At 37.0% G+C, this 19,733-nt stretch overlaps 3 protein-coding genes across 7 annotated transcripts in view; 1 reads left to right on the top strand and 2 right to left on the bottom strand.

Annotated features, from left to right (window-relative positions):
• Positions 1-1,421: 1,421 nt before the first annotated feature.
• LOC147484493 (rho GTPase-activating protein 7-like) lies at positions 1,422-13,062 on the bottom strand. Its single transcript, XM_086579758.1, is given in 25 exon segments — positions 1,422-1,902; positions 1,980-2,174; positions 2,563-2,632; positions 2,950-3,119; positions 3,202-3,312; positions 3,582-3,665; positions 3,743-3,803; positions 4,068-4,117; positions 4,435-4,785; positions 5,573-5,645; positions 5,647-5,692; positions 5,695-5,794; positions 7,223-7,466; positions 9,110-9,197; positions 9,758-9,827; positions 9,930-9,985; positions 10,151-10,228; positions 10,375-10,494; positions 10,643-10,784; positions 10,987-11,065; positions 11,141-11,211; positions 11,365-11,441; positions 12,125-12,202; positions 12,303-12,339; positions 12,710-13,062. Coding segments are annotated over 25 exon segments (2,691 nt in total). The 5' UTR covers positions 12,764-13,062; the 3' UTR covers positions 1,422-1,716.
• Positions 13,063-16,366: 3,304 nt separating this feature from the next.
• Positions 16,367-18,399, top strand: LOC147484492 (sequence-specific DNA binding transcription factor). Its single transcript, XM_086581092.1, has 2 exons — positions 16,367-17,136; positions 17,716-18,399. The coding sequence occupies exons 1-2, from the start codon at positions 16,555-16,557 to the stop codon at positions 18,103-18,105; spliced, it is 972 nt and encodes a 323-aa protein (XP_086437218.1). The 5' UTR covers positions 16,367-16,554; the 3' UTR covers positions 18,106-18,399.
• A 308-nt stretch (positions 18,400-18,707) lies between these two features.
• The window catches only part of LOC147484484 (uncharacterized), an 85,055-nt gene continuing 84,029 nt past the window's right edge, over positions 18,708-19,733 (bottom strand). For 3 of the 5 annotated variants that reach the window (XM_086581096.1, XM_086581097.1, XM_086581095.1), the window contains exon 2: positions 18,708-19,704. In XM_086581096.1, the coding sequence (XP_086437222.1) occupies positions 18,817-19,584 (768 nt within the window). In that variant the 5' untranslated portion in view covers positions 19,585-19,704 and the 3' untranslated portion in view covers positions 18,708-18,816. The remainder of the gene's footprint in view (positions 19,705-19,733) is intronic. The other 2 variants (XM_086581098.1, XM_086581099.1) reach the window with 1 other exon arrangement.

Below are 19,733 nucleotides of genomic sequence, written 5' to 3'. Positions count from 1 at the left end.
TCAGCTAAAAAGCAAAATACTGTTGCAAGATCATCTACAGAGTCCGAATACCGTTCACTTGCACACACAACTGCTGAGTTAAGTTGGGTGAAACATCTATTCAGGGACCTAAAGATTCCTATGTATCACTTACCAATTCTATGGTGTGATAACATCAGTGCTATCTCTTTAGCATCCAATCCTGTGTTCCATGCCATAACTAAGCACATTGAAGTCGATTATCACTTTGTTAGAGATCTCGTTACTAGTAAATCACTTCAAGTAAGTTATGTCTCTACACAAGATCAATTAGCAGACATTATGACCAAAGGTCTTTCAAGGCAGAGGCACACCTACCTCCAAAGCAAGCTTTCAATTGTTCCTAAAGAAACTTCAGCTTGAGGGGGGATATTAGACAGATAAAGCATAAGAAGATTATGAATAAGCTTCTAGAATAACAAAGTCAAGTCAAAGCAGTTAGAGTTGTTATAGACAACTGTAATATAGTTAGTCTGTTTCAGAGTTAGCTATGGTGAGTAAGCTTGTATATAAATAGAGATGTAATCATTCGTCAAAACTTAATCAAGAAGATTCAATTGTTTCTCACTCGTTACATACTTACATATATAATGAACAATTTTTTTGTGTTTTGTCCCCATCAAGTTTGCCAATTAGTATTTCGTCTCCACTTCTTCCATTATTAGTGTTCCATCTCCTATTTCATTGCAGGACAAAGTCAGCTGTCATTGACTCGTCTCCGTCCGTTTGGTGCATGTGTAAATACACTTTTACCCCTCAACATGTAAAATGACCAAAAAACCTATTGACTATCTCAAGACCAAAAACTTACCAATTGCCACATGGCACACTTAATCCAACAAACACAAAAAAAATTCCTAAATGACACCCACTACCCCTTCGAACCTAAAATGGCCAAAACACATTCACTCATTCTTGCCTCATGTGCCACCTGTCACCATCCTCACTCAATGTTGCATTAGCACCTTCACTCATATTGACCTCTTTTGCCATGTGTCATCATCCTAACACACGAAATCACCGATCGACAACACTCAATTAATTAGAAAAATATCAATTATGTGGACTGGAAAAAACCAAGAGATAAAACTAATATAATCTCATTCCCGCCATTTCCTAACTTCAGAATAAGTTTGTTAACTAAGTTCATGAGAGAGGGGAGAGAGATTTTTTTAAGTTTCTGTTATCAATGAACGTTTATAGGTTGCTGGGAGTGCACAATCCAGTGGAGTGGGACATGATATAAGAACACTACAACAGAAATCAATACCCGTTACATTGCGCTTTTGGGTCCATTTTCAAAACTCTCCAGTTTCCCCACGAGGTCATTTGTACGTCTTCGGCGGACCACATCTTACCCATACAGATACAACACCAATCAACGATTTAAATGAAGAACACTGTAAAAGAAGAATATGCTCTACATTATTCTTGTCTTCCATATAAGAATTTCGATTCAGATTCTGTTTTACAGGTAACTATTACAAGATAGTTCTGTACCTTACATAGAACACCCTGACAAGCAAAAATAGATGCACTCTCAAACAGCGCTATATTACATTATGGGAAAACTTTCCCAAATAAAAACCAAAAATAATGAATGACATAAATATACAGCAGCATATGACTGTACAAAATGATGAAAACATTAAGAAAGATTCTTCCTCGTCATATTTCTGGAGTTTTTATCACAGGATGTTAGCTCCATGTAGGGGATGACGGACTGCTTTTCATGGCTTGTGGAGATGCCACCCCATTTCCCAAGTCAAGATTATGCAGTTGTTCCATAAGCTGGGATCGTCGCTCTTTGAAGAAGTCCAGGCGTGTTGTTAATTCTACCAAAGTTGATGAAGTCGATGAGGGCTGCCTCTGGTAATCAATCCCCTGTGAAAATGGATTGCCAGATTTATACATGCACTGGATGGAATAAAGTTTTGTTTAAAATGAGTTGACACTCTTACCTCCATTGCCCCTGATGTTGTGGGGATGGTGCCAGAATTTACAGCAGAGAAGTCATCTGCGGATTCTTCTGTACTTTTTGAGTCACTAGGGCTTGTCAAATTGGCAAGTTGCTTCCGTGAAAATTGCTTGCTCTTACTTGCAGCTGATAATACCTGAGCCTTTAGGCTCCTCCAGTCTGTACCTAAAGAACTCTCCTGCATCAACAAATGATACTATAATTAAGATACAGAGAGAAACAGAATTCTTAGAAACAGCTGGTTTTAGCTTTGACCTAAGAGATCTTTTCGCTCACCTCTTTTAACAACCAAACTTCTAGAAATGTGAATAAATAAATCCTTTAAACCAAAATAAATTTCCTCGTCTGTATACAAGACCAATGCCAAAATGGGGAATACAACTAAAACTACCTTATCAAAATAGTGAAAGATATAGTCCATAATCCATATAATATGACATCAATTTGACAATAAGAAAGTTGGTTTTGGTCTTTTGGAATTATGAATACTTTCGGTATATACATCACAATAAAGCACTGAAATAAACTGCAGTAGATAGAAAAGGATAGAATTGAAGAAAATGTACCTCAGTCTTTTGTTTCCTTTCATGATTGCAAAATGCAAGGTTCATATCAAAATCTTGTTGCAGAAATTTACTGCAAGCAAAACATACTAGCATTAGTAAAACAATATCCATAATCTACAAAGAACGCGGTCAACTTAAGAGGGTTAAACATCAGTTCACTTGCTCCCATCTCCAAAACAAAAAGGTCTTGTTGAAAAGAAAAAGAAAAAGAAAAAAACCAAATTGACTACTTCAGTTTAGTTTTTCATTTGACAATAGACATACTAACCTATACCTAACACAGATTTTGATGACACTGTTCAGTAACTTGCTACATATGCAACTAAGACGTGAAACAACAGCCAAAAACAAGTATAAAAGTCCATATGAACAGAGTAATCTACTCACAGTTGTGAATGGAGATTTTGGGCATGCTGATATCGGTTGCTCGCATCTGAAAGGGAGCCATGGTGTTGCTCGCGTTGCTGATTAAGTTGATGGTGCAATTCTGTAACCTTCTGTTTCAACCTTGCCACATCTGCTTCAGCTAATGCAATCTCCTCTAGCTCTGCTCTTGTCTTCACCATTAAATAAAGGGCCACATTATTTAGTAATTCGAGATAGCTGAAGAATCAAATATGGGAAAATAAAGGTACAAACCTTGGAATCCATACCACGTGACTCAGAGAGTCCTGAAGACATGCTCAGACCGACCTCCAATGCAGCTCTAAGGTCTCTTTCAGCTTGTAACTGCTCTTGCAGTCGTGAAACCTTCACAATAGTTGCAACTTGGTGAAAAATTATTTATTTGCAGACATCTACTTTTTCAATGAAAAAAAAAGGATCTCATATGATGCATAACCGTAGACAGTGAAAAGTCTGTTGATGAAGACATTAACTTTGCAACAACGTCTTGTTATGTGCAAAAACTCAATCCCTCGACAAGTAACTATAAAGACGATGGACTGTGAAGTCTTTAATGACAATTGTACAAAAAATCAAAGTCACTTCATGCATTTATGGGTTAAAGAACTTAATACATCTTGTTCAAGAGCCATCCTCCGCTCATGCAAAGCTTGCTTTCTTCTCTCCAAACTTGCTTGCAAAATTGCATTCCCTTTGGCCTGTTATAATCCATAACAAATATATTATATCCATAACAAAACCACAATATGTACAAGTGAAAAAGTTCACCATTTACCTCTTTTGCAATCCTGTTGAGCAAATCATTTTTTGCAAACTCAAGCCGCTGAATAGCAAACCTACAGGGATACACACAGGTCCATAAATGAAATCAGAATGAAAACTTATGTTGTTGATCCAGTATAGATTAGGTATGTAGCCTGTCCTCATTGAATGAAAAGAAAATTGGATAACTGGTGTAAGTGTCATACAGGCATAACTCTTGGTTACACGACAAACAAGCACAAGTTGTAAACTACTTATTATAAGACAAAAGGAGCCATAAGTCTAGTAGTAAATGGAATTTAAAATTATTGAGATATTTTCAGCAAGCGACAACATACTCTTCATCCCCAGACGAGTCAACTGATTCCACTGATGGATTCCTTCGCCCCTTCATAAAGCATCAATGACAAATGTCAGCTAACAAATTTCTTTCTGAGGGTTTAGACAGGTCATTAGACATTACCATACCAAGCTCCCAAAAAAGGAACGTTTCTAAGGGAGAGCATGGAAATAATATTTGGTGAAACAGAGATCATAGAATGTGTGTAACAAGCTAAAGTAGAAAATCTTTAGGGGAACAAGCTGGACTTAGAATCAACCACATTTTTCCTCTAACAGATACATCAGATACTCACAAAGGCATTTTGCTCTTTCTTAAGAAATAATTTAAAACAAGCCAGCAAAATAAACACCAGAACAACTCACATTGCTTCTTCCCCAAAAGTTTGACCGCTTAGCACTGTTGTTTGAGCCATTCAGTTTACTTGTAGGCTTTTCTACATGTACTTCGTGAGAAGCCGCTTGTAAAGGAAGTCCTGTGTCCATTGAAGTTAAAATATCTCCCATTGACTGGTGAGGTTCATTTGCAACCAAAGCACTGTGTGTATCCATCCCACTTATAGAAATTTCACTACCATTCTTCAATGTACCTTGAGCATTATATAAGAAATTGGAATCTCTAAGGGACTTTTGGGGATCTAGTTTTGGCTTTTGATTTATTGTTGAACTCTGGTTCTTTTCAGGGGATTCAACATCAAAATCTTCATCCACATATGCCTGCATAGATAAATGGGTGCGTATAATGTAAATTAGAAGCACAGTCCAAAGGGGGGGGGGGATTTAAGTTGTAATAGATTGTGCCCGACTACCAGAGTAAAGTGTTAAAGTCACTGATGTAAGCATGCTAAAGCAAGTGCAAAAGAGTGTTTTTCAGGGGATATTAGATAAATGGAATCTCCTCCAGGTTGATCCATTAGTCTAAATATCTCAGCTCACTTCAAACAGTGTAGTTAAGAGGACAGCATCCAACGAAGGAATCACTTCGCAGAGATTCTTGTCCATTTATTGAAGCCTATTGAAACTACATTACCATATCAAATTCTGAAGGAGAATATTGTTATCAGAAATTTAGGAGTTCTAATTCGACTTTTTTGTTTTTATTTTTATTTTCTCTGGTTTTTGGACGAAAAATTGGGTCATGAGGTAATAGTCTTTGGCTGCCCTTTTCAAATGCCTCACCTCCATTCTTCAAGCACTCTAATTCAAAAATAATAAGATGGGCAAGTGGAGAAGTTTTCTTCAGTATATGAAATGGACAAAAACAATGCAGAGGGGAACCTAGAGAGGTCATGGAAAAAGGTTCATTTTCCTTTTCAAAACCTATTATGTTTTCTTGTTGTGTTTATTCTCTCTTCTTCTAAAGGGAGTGGTGGTGGAAAAAGAGAAGGAACCAATTACAGAGCAATTAAGTCGACAACAATAATAATGTAACCTCAATGCCCTACACAGGGCACAATAAATATTGGAATAAAATAAAAAGAAAAAATGGCACAAGAAACAAAACCTTGTTATCATAAAGATCACTGCCAACATAGCAACTGGTTCCACTCAATTTTCCACTAAGAACACGCTTCAGAATCATTGTCTACTTCTGGATTAACCTCATTTGCTGCATCATGATAAGTGATATTTTTAGTTTTAAGTTATCATCATCTGATGATTCCTCGCTCCCGCTGTTTTCCATCTGAGAATCAACTGAAAAGGAGGATCCATGAACAATGACATCCTGAAACGGAAGAGCACAAAAGCAATAGCTAAGCACAAGTAGAACATGGAGCAAATGGAATAGGTACATGAGAATTAAGAAAGATTCCTATCAGAAAGACATGTTACTGGGGAATGATAACTAACAAGGAATGAAATCTAGCTAGCATACATAAGTGTTCACCCATGCAACTGATTAACCAGACTTTTTAATTACCTATGCAAGTGGGTAGAATATTCAACATCAACGTAGCTTTATTCTCAAAAGAACAGCATATTATAAACAATCAAGTTGAGATCGTGAAAGTATTCTAATAGCCTACTGATTGAGCGCATTTGAGTGCAAATGAAGACTAAGAAGTTAAACTTAGCTTCCATGCATGCTTTTCGGAATCCAACTTAATACTGTGTCCATACAATCCAAAATGTTGACCACAGAATCTGGAAACTCCTTGTTATTTAGCTGAATAGTGATTATAAAATACCATTCTCGATAACTTTACTCCTAACACTATGAAGGTATACTGGCATAATAGCTCATAACTACTTTTCCTAAAAAAAAATAAAAGGTTTTTAACTGTACCGATATACACATAGTTACATTAGATCTAAACTCTAAATATTCATATACAAAAAATCATAAAAAGACACCCACATCAGACATGCTGTGTTACCCAAAAGCCTAACATACAGATACGGACCACTATAGATCTATGTTTATCAACTACAGTGCTACAAACTGAAACAAGAAGCTCAAGAATTTTCTTTCCAACTACTATATTTAAATAGCAATTTATTTACCAAGGAAGAAAAATACATGGGAAAGAAAGGGTATGGATAACCAAAGTGGTCAAGAGGATAATTCATATTCAAAGATCTGGACCAATCAAAAGGTAAGATGATAACACCTAGATTGTGACCTCTGAATTTACTTTCTAGCGGCACAATTTTTTTTTTTTTTATTGAGTAATTTAACTATTTGAATGACAATGGCACATCACAAACAAAAGAGTGCAATCAGATTCCTAAATATGATTACTGATATACTAAAGTAGAATTTATGTTCCAGTATTTATCGAAAAAATAATAATAATTTATGTTCCAGGTAGTTAATGTACGCATGTGAGTATGTGCCCATGTTAAACTATACGACAACATCTTTAATATGGAAATATCAAGCGTTCTGACTTGTAAGATTTCAATTGCAGTAGCACATGGCTGTACCATAACATATGTGCAATCAGATTCCTAAATATGACCACCGATATACTAAAGTAGAATTTATGTTCCAGGTAGTTAATGTACGCATGTGACCATGTTAAACTATATGACAGCATCTTTAATGTGGAATATCAAGCGTTCTGACTTGTAAGATTTCAATTGCAGTAGCCCATGGCTGTACCATAACATAGTTTTTGCACCACCATAAAGTGAAAGGAAATAAGCTTACACGAAACACGTTCTCATACTCCTCCAAAAGCGTTGTGATGATAGCGTGAGCATTATTAGCAGCATTTGCTGCAGCAAGAAGCTGAGCAGAAGTATCACCATTCGGATCAAAATCGTCCTCCAATTCACATTCACCCGCTAAAAGTGGGCGTAAAAGCAAGGGTGCCATGCAAGCAGCCACAGCAGAGTGTGTCATCCGATTGTCAGAAGAATGAGCAGAAATTGTATGCATCATTTTGAGAACTCTGTAAAACAGATTATAGAAGTAAGCAACAATATGAAAGGAAAACCAATCAGAGACGCTCTGACCACGATTGACATATTTTTCGTTTTGATCAACTAAAGTTATACTTCATTCACAATTACAGAATTACATTCTTACACAAGTAGTATCCCTAAGCGAGATGCTAAGACACTACCAGACATCCCTCATACAAAGCATCCACTATTGTACTCAAATGGTTCTTATCCCAAAAGTTTGACAAGAAGAATCAAAAGTGGCAATCTTTATACCACAAAAATTGACATTTTCCGAAAATTAAACCATTAACTTCCAACTGGTAAAACAAGAACTACCTAGGAGCAAGGGGAACTTGTTCGGCTCTTCCTCCAATTAGCTTAAATGACTAATCATTGCTACACCAATACTATATGAAATCCCAAAGGGAACTACTACTATAACTAATCAAAATACTTTATCCTTCTCTAAATTTGTATGTTTCAATCTCAATTGGACAGCTGAAAAGCATGGATTGGACTCATAGACTTCTTTCTCAAGATATACATGACAGGAATTCTTCAATAATTTCGTCAGTGAGAAAATGAAGATTAAGAGTATATAACGACCACAGGTGCAACTGTGTCCGTAGAGTTGTAGTCAATGCCAGAAGTTAAGCAGATTCCCAGCAACCAGTCTTGTATTATACTATTATATCTGTCTAGTGATCCATCACATTTACACTGTTACTATAAACCCATTTCGTCAGTGAGAAAATGAAGATTAAGAGTATATAACGACCACAGGTGCAACTGTGTCCGTAGAGTTGTAGTCAATGCCAGAAGTTAAGCAGATTCCCAGCAACCAGTCTTGTATTATACTATTATATCTGTCTAGTGATCCATCACATTTACACTGTTACTATAAACCCATCACGTGTACAATTTTCTTTCTTCTTTTTACTAGGTTAACCAGTTCCCGCCTCTCATTCTTTTCAATCCTTTCCCTTTATTGCCACACGCGTGATTTTTCACAGAAATTTCCACAGAAGATGGGACAGAAACAAATAACAACATGATGATAAAGGTCTATGACTAGCAATCGGACGTTCTTTGTGTTTCTGGAATTTCCAAATTTTAATTTATACTTCAGTATAAAATTTCTCAAGATCATGAGGAAAAGGATCTAAGGCTCCTTGCCGTGGAGATAAAAAAGACGCTCTTCAATTGGGCGGCGGGTGGCGGGGAATTCAACTTCTGAGAGGTACAAGGATTGTGCTTGGCTGGAATTCGATTATATTATAATGGGGTTTCTTCGCTCCCCTTAGCACCTTGCTAAGGGAACAAGAGGTGGGATGGGCACACTTATCGATTCTCTTCCTCTTGGATTGTTTTGTACACTCCCATCTTATAATGAAATCTCACTATTAAGATTCAGTAAGCTGATTTCTTAAGATCCGTGAAGCTTAACATTTGTTATTTAGGCCTATGAAGTGCCTTCAGGTTCTTTCATTGAATATCTTAAAGTTGTAAACATAGTGATGCGTGTAGAAAGAAATCTAAAAACTTAAACACAGTAGCAGAAATATAGCAACTGGAAAAAACAAAATACTCAAGACTCAAATGGATCGTAAAGCCAATAAACAACTCATCAATAGAAAGATTATGGTACCTCTGTAGTAATCGTCGATTTGGCTCTGGGAAGCTATCAAATATTGCAGAGCGCAAAGCATTAACCCGATCTGCCTTCTTTTCAATTCCTTGCCAACCAAAGCACGAGAAGTACAAAAAATATAAAGCATTGGAAAGGCAGAAACAAAAAACAAAGCAATAGAAACAAGGTAAGAAAACCTTACAAACACTTGAGACTAAAAGATACTGTATGGTAATATTAGTTATATATCTTCAAATCTTACGCTAGAAGGAATTTTGCCTTTTCAGGTTTGCATCAAGATATTAACATGTGCACGTTATTTGCTTTTCTATTTGGCCGGGTAGATGGTAAACTAGGAAGGTAAAAAGTTTATTCCCTCTTCTTTATTGTTTTTTTAGTAACGGAGGAGCGGGAAGGAGCAAAGCTTCTAAGTTTCGCAAGATTTGCACAGAAACAAGACGAAGACGTTAACACCTCTCTGGTGTTTTATATGTTCTTTTCCTTTTACTGATAGAATCACGGCTTGTATTGATACAGTTGTAATATTATCGACCCTTACTCAGGAAACCCTTAATTAAGAGCAACTACTTATGGAAACATAAGTTACCACATGAATATAAAATGATAACAGACTAAAACAACAGTTGTACTCTCATATGAACTTACTATATGCCTCTAGTAACGCAGTGCAGCAGGATGCAGGAACAGGAGACGAAGGCAGTTCGCGAAGAACATGCTGCAAAAACCATAAAAGTTGGGTTGCATATGAGTATAAAACAAGTGTTAGAATAGTCATTGGAATATATATGTGTGTTTGAGTGTGTCATGAAACAAGCACCTTGACGCAGTCACCGACAACATGAGCATCCTCATCAGATTTAAATTCATTCTTCCCTGAAAAGGAGAGAATTCGAGTTTGTAAGGTATTTACACAAGGCAATAAAGCAAAAGCATGAAGCAAGATCAAAGATCACCAAAAGCAAAAGTAGAGTAGCAGAAATTAAACAATAAATAAAATAATGAGGGTACATGCAAAAACAAGATCAGGAGCACAGAAACCTTGTTCATATTCTTGAACTCGGCGGTCAACCTCCTCAACATCCGCAGCCTGGCGCAAGATTCCTTCTACTTTTGTTCCTGTTGAAGATATAATAAAGCAGAAGATCTTTAAACTTTCTATAGATTCAAAAGTAATTAATGCACAACTATTTGATACATTAACGGTTCTATAAAAGGAAAGTCCAATAGTGTCAAATGTCGATCCAATCAGAACTGAAACTCACCAAACTTTTCAAGAAAGCAAAGAGCTTTCTCGAGGAAGGATGGGCTGCCATCAATATCTTCTAAAGCAAGCAAAATTGGTCTTCCCACAACCAATGACTTGCTAGGGTGCTTATCTCTCCCTGAATGAAATACGAGCAAGTTAAAGCATATTTTCATATTATAGAACTACCAACAAATTAGCAAAAGTAGTTTAATAATGAAGTAAAAAGCAGACTCAATTTATGGATATTGCAAGCACGATGTGGATGTTATAAGGGAAGTACACACATTGTGGAAAAGATCCTTCAACTGTGTCACTTGGGTCATTCCGGAAAATTCCATGTCCCATTACAAGGGCAGCACATGGAGCTTGTGCCAGAGCATTTTCAAGTGCTGCCTTCCACTCAAACAAATCTTCTGATGACTCGGCCTGAAATTTAAGATGAAAAGAAAAGGCTTAACAATGAACAAAAGCTATCTTCTGGTTCTGAGTAGCTTATCACAGATATGGATTACCCACCAGCATCTTTACCCACTCACCATTGCAACGGGGAAAAAAAGTTTGGTGCATGCACACACACACACAAAATATGGGTGGGAAGTCCATGCACAGTAAACCCTAAAAAACACACCTTTAGGGTGAAGGCTCGTCCATCTCGTCCATCAGGAAACAATACAGTCAACAACTTTTTATCTTCCCTCACCACAACACTGTAAACAAACAGCCATACCATCAGACACACATATGATAGAATCCAACATGACTTGCGAAAATATCATGAATACCTCCCAGAGTTGTTCAGGTCAATGCCGCCCAAGGTCAGATTCACTTCACCACCTCTCTGAGGAAGTTCACTCTACAAAACTAACATAGGTAATCAGAACCTGTTCCAGTAATTAGTTAATCACAGAATACGCTACATGTGGAGCTCTGTGATAAACCACCATTTGTAACTCTACAAATGCCATATGCAATTGATAAGAGAAAGCACGTAAATTCCGTATAGGACCCAAAGGCTATTAGCAGTAACAGCAAGAAAATCATCGCTAAGTTTAGCAACTGGTCTCCTTTCATGAAGCAAGTATACTATATCAATTGTGTTGCTTGGCATGAAAGAAAGATCCATTGAGAATAAACCATGGTAAGAATCGCATACGGCACTTACCATTAAGAGTTTTCCTTTTTTGTTAACCAGGTGATGCAAGGCATTAAAAGGGTACTCTTTAATATGGTTTTCAAGAAGTTACATGATTCATGTGCAAAGAATGTGCCAAAACTTCCTACTTCTTACTTAGTACCATGTAAAGCAGTGATGCTATCGTGCTTTGAGAATGGATTGATGAATTCGTATGCTCTACTTTGAGAAGAGGGTGATAGTACCAGCCTATTGAGTTTAACTGTCCTCTGTAACTATCTTCTTACTCTCTATTGTGGTTATCTCAACCTACTTCTTTGGTTTTATTTCTTAATAAAACTGCATCTTTATCAACAGAAAAAAACAACTAACAAACTCTAGTGAAAAAGGAAAATAAATAATACCAATGTTCGATTAACAATAAATGAAGGCTGATAGTTAACTGCTAACATTAATTGGGAAAATGGTACCTAGATACGATGATATAAATTCCTCAAAGAAGCATCACACCTTTTTTTTCAAATCAATCGCAACTAAATGTATTATTACTAGAAATGCACAAGTATTCAACAGGAGGGGGATATAACGATTAAACAAAATAATTTATGAATGCGTGCAATGGGCTAGTACATACAGGATCGTTTTTTTGAAGAAAACCAACGGGTTCGTGTAAGTATGAACCACCGCTTCTTCCATGACTTCCAGCCTATCCCTGCACAAGTACAACAAAATCACATCAAAATATGCATGAGTAACTACCTACATTACTACTTCACAACACAAGCAAGAACGCGTCGTGACTCACTACTAACCTTTCGATGATATAAATAGTGGGCCACTCTTAAAAACCTGCAAAACAAAAAACCCAAATCAGGAAAAACAGAATCCACACAAATGCAACTAAGTATACTACTTGAGAGACCAGTAATACCTTATAATCATTCTAAATTTAAAGAAACCACATGATATAAATTTTACTACATCAAACATCAAAATCTGCATTTATTTCTAATTTCGATAATCTCTGGGGGCCATCAAAATTTTACATAGAAATAAATCTAGTAATTAACAACTACTTCAAATTTCACTGAAATTCAAAACAGCAAAGTAAAGATTGAAACTTGACACTAACCAAGTGTTTCCAATGTCTCAAATTAATCAAGCATATAAACTAAAGCAATCAAAAGTAAAATTTCAGGTTTAAAAAAAAAAAACATACCATGTTAGTTACACCAGTTCTTGAACCATCAATAGGTCCAAAAGAGCCAGACATTGTGAACAAATTACAAGTTTAGAACAAATGAGAAGATTATTCTAGTGTAAAGATTGAAGGAAATGTGGGTGGTATGAATTTGGTCATTTTTTTTATTGAAGAAGAATGAGGAGAAGGAAAGAGAAGAAGTAAAGTTGAAGATGAAGGGGAAATAATAAATGGATTATTTTTAAGTTGTGCTCGTGATGTTTCAGTGAAAAAATTAAAGGAAAAAAAATTAAAAAAAAAAATTGGAGTTGGCTTGTGAGGAAAGGTTGGATTTGCTCAGTAGATTAGGTAGAGAAGCTCTCTATGTACTAGTGAAGTGTCTCTTCATTTTTTTTTTTCTTTTTCTTTTTTAATTTTATTGCCAGGTATTTATGACATTTACAGGTCAATTCTCTCTAATTTCTTTTTTGAACAAAAAATCCAGCTTACTGAAAAGTTAATGGTACTACACTGGCAGAGAATGTTTCATGGTATGAAATTACTTTTGATAAACAATATTAGTGTGGGAGCATAAAAAGTGTTGTTTCCAATCCAAACCATAGCTAGTGATACTCTGTTCCGTTTTTCGTATAATAAGAATAATAAGACGAACTTTTCAAACCTAAAGAATAATATTCGAATTTTATGATCCAAACTTACAATTGTCGAATAATAAATTCTGTATTTTTTAAATGAAAAAAACACACTATAATTTAAGCAAAATATTACCTTTTAAATTTATAATGCAATAAAATATAACTGAATTTTTTCGTATTATATCTGTATAAAACATGAATTATATGTTTGACATTTTGTTCTTTTTTTTTGCCAAATTTTCAAACGAATTAGAATCTAAATTTTTGCTGTCCACGAATTTACTAGGGTCGGAACAATCTAGTTAAAATGTGTTGGTACAATTAAGATTTTAATTTTACGATGGGGTGTGAAAATTCGTATCGTTGGCTGGTAGGTTCCAAGCTGGTTTCGTTTTTAATATTTTGTTAATAACTGGGTCAGTGACATTTACCATCACCGGGGTCCCTGCTGCAGCTGCTCACCTGTGACCTTTTTGTCTTCTCCTACATAAAAAAACACATGGTTGATAAAGTAAATCTAAGGCACCTATCTTCAATTAGCAAAGTTTTCGTTTTCTTCCACTGTCAAAATGCTTTTTGGACTGCAGTCCCATGCCTCTTCCATTTCTCAGTTCTCTACCTCATATTATATTCTTTATTTTCACTTCTTTTATCTTTTTCTAACTTTCTTTTTTCTCAGTTCTCTACCTCTTATTATTTGAAGGAATTCGTAAAAAAAAAAAATAATTGCAAATGAGTCTCTAATTGTTCTTTTCCTATTGGCTGGACAGCTGGGGCCTGGGACACAGAAAAATTGCGACAGCAAAACTGGATTCATGTAATTGTGTATTTGTGTGTCATTTTTATTTTCTTAATAAAAAGTTATGTCTTTTGAATGTGTTTGTCTGTGTGTTATGTGTGATGGGGAAGTCTGGCTTAAATATGAACATTTAATACGATGTGATATACTGATATGTACGTACTCAGCGTAATTTGGTCGAATTATGGGTGGAAGTTTCGGATCCTATGTTCTGATAATCTGATTGTTTTGTCTTTGTCTGTATATGTTTCCATGTACATTTGACTATTTGAGTTAAAAGTCTTAAAACAGATAAGGGTTTCGTAGTACAATAAGAATGTTTCAAGATGTTGATCGATAGGTATGCCTACCTCAAAATCCTTCTCCATAATAAATATTACCTGTAAAACACTGTGCTGTTTGAAATTCAAACAGTATGTATAGTCTTAGTTCAGAACGACCGTAAGAGTTTTACAGGTACACAAACACAGCATAGTAGTATTCGAATGATACTTCTCAAAAAAAAAAGTGAGAGTGAATGCATGACACAATAAGCGACTAGACAAAGATAATTAGATGGTGAAGAGGTCAGACCAGGATGATGATTTGGATCTTGTGCTGCTTAAATGAAAAAATCCAAAATCCACCAAGTTTTCAAATGATTAATATGTACTTCCAAAAGATAGGCCAAGGCAGGAACAACATCGCCATATACCTACCAATTTGTTGGGCCAATCTGTCTAATGGCGTGTACCTTGCCCAACAGCCCAAGTGAAAATTTTGTTATTCGCATTGATAACCTTAAGTGTTTATTGATGTCTTTTGTTGACACGAGCCATTGAGACTAGCTGCAAGAGTTGTCGACTTCATTCAACAGTTGCTACTTCCTAGTGCTTCTAGTAAAGGACCATGCTATGTCAGTCCCAGACGGACATGGGTGCGTGCCTTAGCTTCAAGTCTAGCGTATCTACCAGGACTACAGGACTGTGGTATCAACTGTCAATCATCAACGCCACACCCAACAATAGGACTGTGGTGTCACGCAGCAACACAACACCCAACAATAGTGACTGTGGTGTGGAGCAGCAACGCAACACCTAACAACAGCGACTGTGGTGTCGCGCAGCAACGCAAAACCCAACAATAGCGACTGTGGTGTCGAGCAGCAACACATCACCCAGCAACGTTTGGCGTGAGTACTGTTGCACATTGTGCTTAGTTCAACCCATCAGTCCATCACAAGTACAATGTGAAGAACTAAGCATAAATTCACCTTATTTTTAGTAGCTAAAGTTTCATTTTGGCCATAGAGGGCTTTTCTTGTCTTTCCTCCGGTCTTTCTAGCTTTTACTTTTATCTTGTACGTTTCATACTCTCATCTACATTTCCACACCCACAAAAGCATTTCCATAAAGATACTGTACTACTTTGCACAAGGCATGACCGTGCAATGGTCAGTAGTCTAACACCTACTGGCTACTGCAAACTACATTACCAAGCATAGGTGTTTGAGCAATATATACTCCATAAGAAAATACACCAGTTCGTAAAATTGAATATGAAGCATACTGGCATTAGAGTATTAGATCAAGTATCAAGAGCACATTCTTTGACACCGATACATAAGATTGATTAAATTCGCTGTTTATCATAGCGACCTGTACTATTTCGAGATTGATCATAAGCATTTATACGTATCTCATACAGAGACTTTAGAGGTCATGGAAATGATTCATTCATATATAGATGAGATAGGAAACTATTTTTCTTTTTTAATGCGTCCAACCAAACAGTCGTGGAACATATTATCTTCAGAAAAACGTAGTCGATCTATGACTCTGAAATTAAGTGATAGGCTGTTTTCATGGAATAGTAGACCAGGTTAGGGCCAAATGAAAAAGTTTAGTTGAAACAATTGCCTTCATAAATCAATCTTTCCCTAGTGGTGTGGAATCTACCTCAACTTTCAACACTAAAAGGAGCCCCCATAAGCAAAAGGACCCAAAAAGAGGAAGGAATAGCAGCTTAATTAGTTGAGTGACGGAAGCAGTATTTGGTGGTGGTGGTGGTGGTGGGGTGTGTAGATAGGGAGTGGGTGGCAATACCACGTGAAAGCGTACCCTGGTGGATGTGTATGTTGGCTTCATATCCACGCTAACAGCCAAATCCCCTCAACACAAACCACAAAAACTATTCCACAAAAACAAAAGCAAAACAAACCAACGTCCCAAAAACGAACAAAAGTGAGATTAAGTATCATTAAACCATTTGACGAAGTGTCCACCTTGGTTGGCCACTAGCTTCCTCAAGTGTGTGTATTCTCTCTTTCTACTCTCTAATGCTAGTGGTTTTCAACCTTTTTCCTTTCACTCACTATTTCTTCTACACTTCATCAACCCCTTTGAGTTATTCATGGTGACTATAAGCTGTTAGAAATAGAATGGAGAGAGATGGAGAAAGTGGAAGAATTCAACCAAGATGTACCATCTCTCTGTAACAAGGACTCTTCAAAAAAGGCACAAGGTCTTACTATTACCTCTGGAGGTGGTAGTGGAGGTAGTGATCGTTTGAAAAGAGATGAATGGAGTGAAGGTGCAGTTTCAACTCTACTTGATGCTTATGAATCAAAATGGGTGCTTAGGAATCGAGCGAAACTCAAAGGTCACGACTGGGAAGACGTTGCACGCCATGTTTCTTCGCGTGCTAATTCTACCAAGTCACCCAAGACACAAACACAGTGTAAGAACAAGATTGAGTCTATGAAGAAGAGGTATAGATCAGAATCAGCTGCAACTGATGCCTCATCATGGCCTCTCTTCCAACGCCTAGATCTTTTGCTTCGTTGTAGGACTCATCCTACTCCTTCTCCCACTACTCCCAACTCAAACCCTCCTCTTCTGGTACTTGATCAACAACCAACGCCAGCACTGCTTCCATCACCACCACCACAGCAACCAGCACCCCCAGCTCATCCTCATACTGCAATTCACCCAAACTCCCATGAACCCAATGGTGTTGAGCCGTTGGCTAAGGTTTGTGATGTGTTGTGATTTTCATCTATTTTTCGTCATTTTCTTAGGCATTAATATCTCTTCAAGGATTGTTCAGTTGAATCAGTTCTAAATGGTATGCATAGTATAGATGAGTTCATATAAGACCACCTCTTTATTCATCAAATTACCTCTCAATTGAAGAAATATTCAGACCAGAAAAAAGAACCCAATCAGATCAACTCAACTTTGGTGAACTTTACAATTGACTTAGATCACAAACCTCAACTACTTAAAACTCATCAGATTAACGGCGAGTTTCAGCTGGAATAGACTCGACGCAGTAAAAACAGTATTAACACTTTGACTACTTTGGGGTCACTGACACTCTGCTCCAAATTGTAGAATACCCTACAAATACTTGGAATTCAGATCAACTTACACAAAAAAGTTTGATCTTCATTCTCGGAAGCTATGTATTTAACATGGAAATATCTACAGATATGGTAATATCATTTCAGTTCTGCTTAATCAACTTGACCCAACTTCTGGTTTTTATCAAGTCTTAGGGTATATTTCCAAGTTTCAAGTGTTTTACAAATTTACTCTTTATCTCGACAGGAAGACGTTATGGGAGAAAAAACTGCAGAAAACGAATCAGAAAAGATCTCCATGGAGATGGATAGTAGCACACCAATGTCCGATAGTGTCAAAGAGAAGCTAAAGATGAAAATAAAAACGGGGAAGAACAAAAAAAGGAAGGTGGGACGACAGAGGGAAGATTGGGATGTCGCCGAAAGTATAAGATGGCTAGCAGAGGTAATGGTGAGATCAGAGCAAGCAAGAATGGACACAATAAAGGAAGTAGAAAAAATGAGAGTAGAAGCAGAAGCTAAGAGAGGAGAAATGGATCTCAAGAGAACTGAGATCCTAGCTAACACTCAGTTACAAATAGCTCAGCTCTTTGCAGGCAATGGCAAAGGTACCGGTTCTTCATTGAGAATTGGATGAATGAAATTGAGGATCAGTGGTAGCTGGACCTATTATAATATCAACGTGGTGTAGAGCTGAGGAGGGAACCAAAACAATAATAGATAACCTCCTCTTGGAAGAATTGAGATAAGCTACTCTGCTGCCATTTTTAGTCTCTAAGTACATGAAATGTATAAGAATGAAAGAATTCCACTTTGGGGTGAGAAAAGGAGAAACAATGACATGTAACCAAATATATATGTCTACTAATTTATACCTTGATCTAATTAGGAGGCGCATGGAGGAATATAACTGCATTCCCCATTGCCATCATTATCTGTGTCTTTAGATACTAGATTTCGGGTCTACTAATCGTGTTTACTGTTCAAAATTTCAAATGCATGATATAATTGCAATAAGAAACAATATTGAAAATTGATTAGTTGCACAACATGAAAAACAATTTCTGCGACAAGCCTAGTTCAATCAATCTGATTTGTACAAATTTAAGATTTTTCTAGTTCTCCCCTCTCAGAATGTCCAACTCCAATCATTTACGTCTTTACTATAGATTGCATTCGACTATTTTGTGGTGTAGTGACTGAGATGGAAGGTCTACATTCATAGAGGTCGGACATCCATTTTGCAAGTAAATTTTTTCCATTCAGAAAACCAGTAGCAATAAATAAATATATCTGTATAATACAATACTCAAATTCCAGTTTCTGTTTTTCTTACCTAGAACAAGCATCACACAACACGACTACTGCGATAATCTGGATCCCAATGCTCCTGATATACACGACCAACTACAAATTCCTTCATTGCCAGTTCTAAAAAGTATTCGAGAACAACATCATTTCGAAGTTCTCCAGTCAGTATAACAGTTGTTTGCATTCCACAAAGTTGTTCAAGCGTCTCCAACAAATCTGCAACTGCTCCTTCACTATAAATTACATCGGACGCAAGTACATAATCAGGTTGAGGGTCAATCAAGTCGGTATCAAGATCATCACCCCATATAAGCTCCCTCACTGAAGCAGAACCACCAGCAATTACATTGGCTTCAACATTCTTCCTAAGGAGCCTCAGCCGATCAGGCAGATCAGTAAGAATAACTTGAGCACCAAGAAGAGCTGAAACACATCCAACTAGTCCACATCCGGAACCAAGTTCAACAATCTTCTTCGACTGAAGGAGAAGATATCCAGAGTCGACAGCGTGCTCTAAGAACTTGGCCAAGATGACTCCACTGTCCCACATGACGGCTCCAGTGACACCAGGTGTTCCCATGGACGATGGGGATTGGGTGATGGACAGACGTTGACCGCAAGCCTCGAGATTCAGTTGCAGAGAGGACTGACCGACCAACGCATTCTGCTTGGAGAGCGTGGGCTGTTGGAGACCCCATAACAGCATTATCTCTTCAGCCGGATCACGGACAAGTCGAATTGGTACCCCGAATGATCCAACTTCCACAAGCTGCTCCCCTTCCTCAGATTCGGAGTTTCCATCCATGACAAATAATCAAGTCCCAATGACCTTTAATAATGCAAAGTTGGGCAATATTAACTAACTTCTCATGACTTTATATTTCACTTCTTTGCTCCAACATAGTAAGATAATCAGTAGTCCTTCCTGAAAATAAAAATAAACTAAAACTTTAA

This window comes from Coptis chinensis, chromosome 8 (assembly GCF_015680905.1).
Source record: "Coptis chinensis isolate HL-2020 chromosome 8, ASM1568090v1, whole genome shotgun sequence".
In the NCBI taxonomy this organism is placed as follows: Eukaryota; Viridiplantae; Streptophyta; class Magnoliopsida; order Ranunculales; family Ranunculaceae; genus Coptis; species Coptis chinensis.
Note: the sequence above shows the minus strand (reverse complement) of the source record. Positions and strands in the feature narration are given on the sequence as shown.

Bases quoted from the DNA above. Each gene is read 5' to 3' on its own strand.
- LOC147484492 (XM_086581092.1), top strand. From the start codon at position 16,555: ATGGAGAAAGTGGAAGAATTCAACCAAGATGTACCATCTCTCTGTAAC. The intron at 17,137-17,715 runs GTTTGTGATGTG...TTATCTCGACAG, and splicing joins GTGTTGAGCCGTTGGCTAAG to GAAGACGTTATGGGAGAAAA.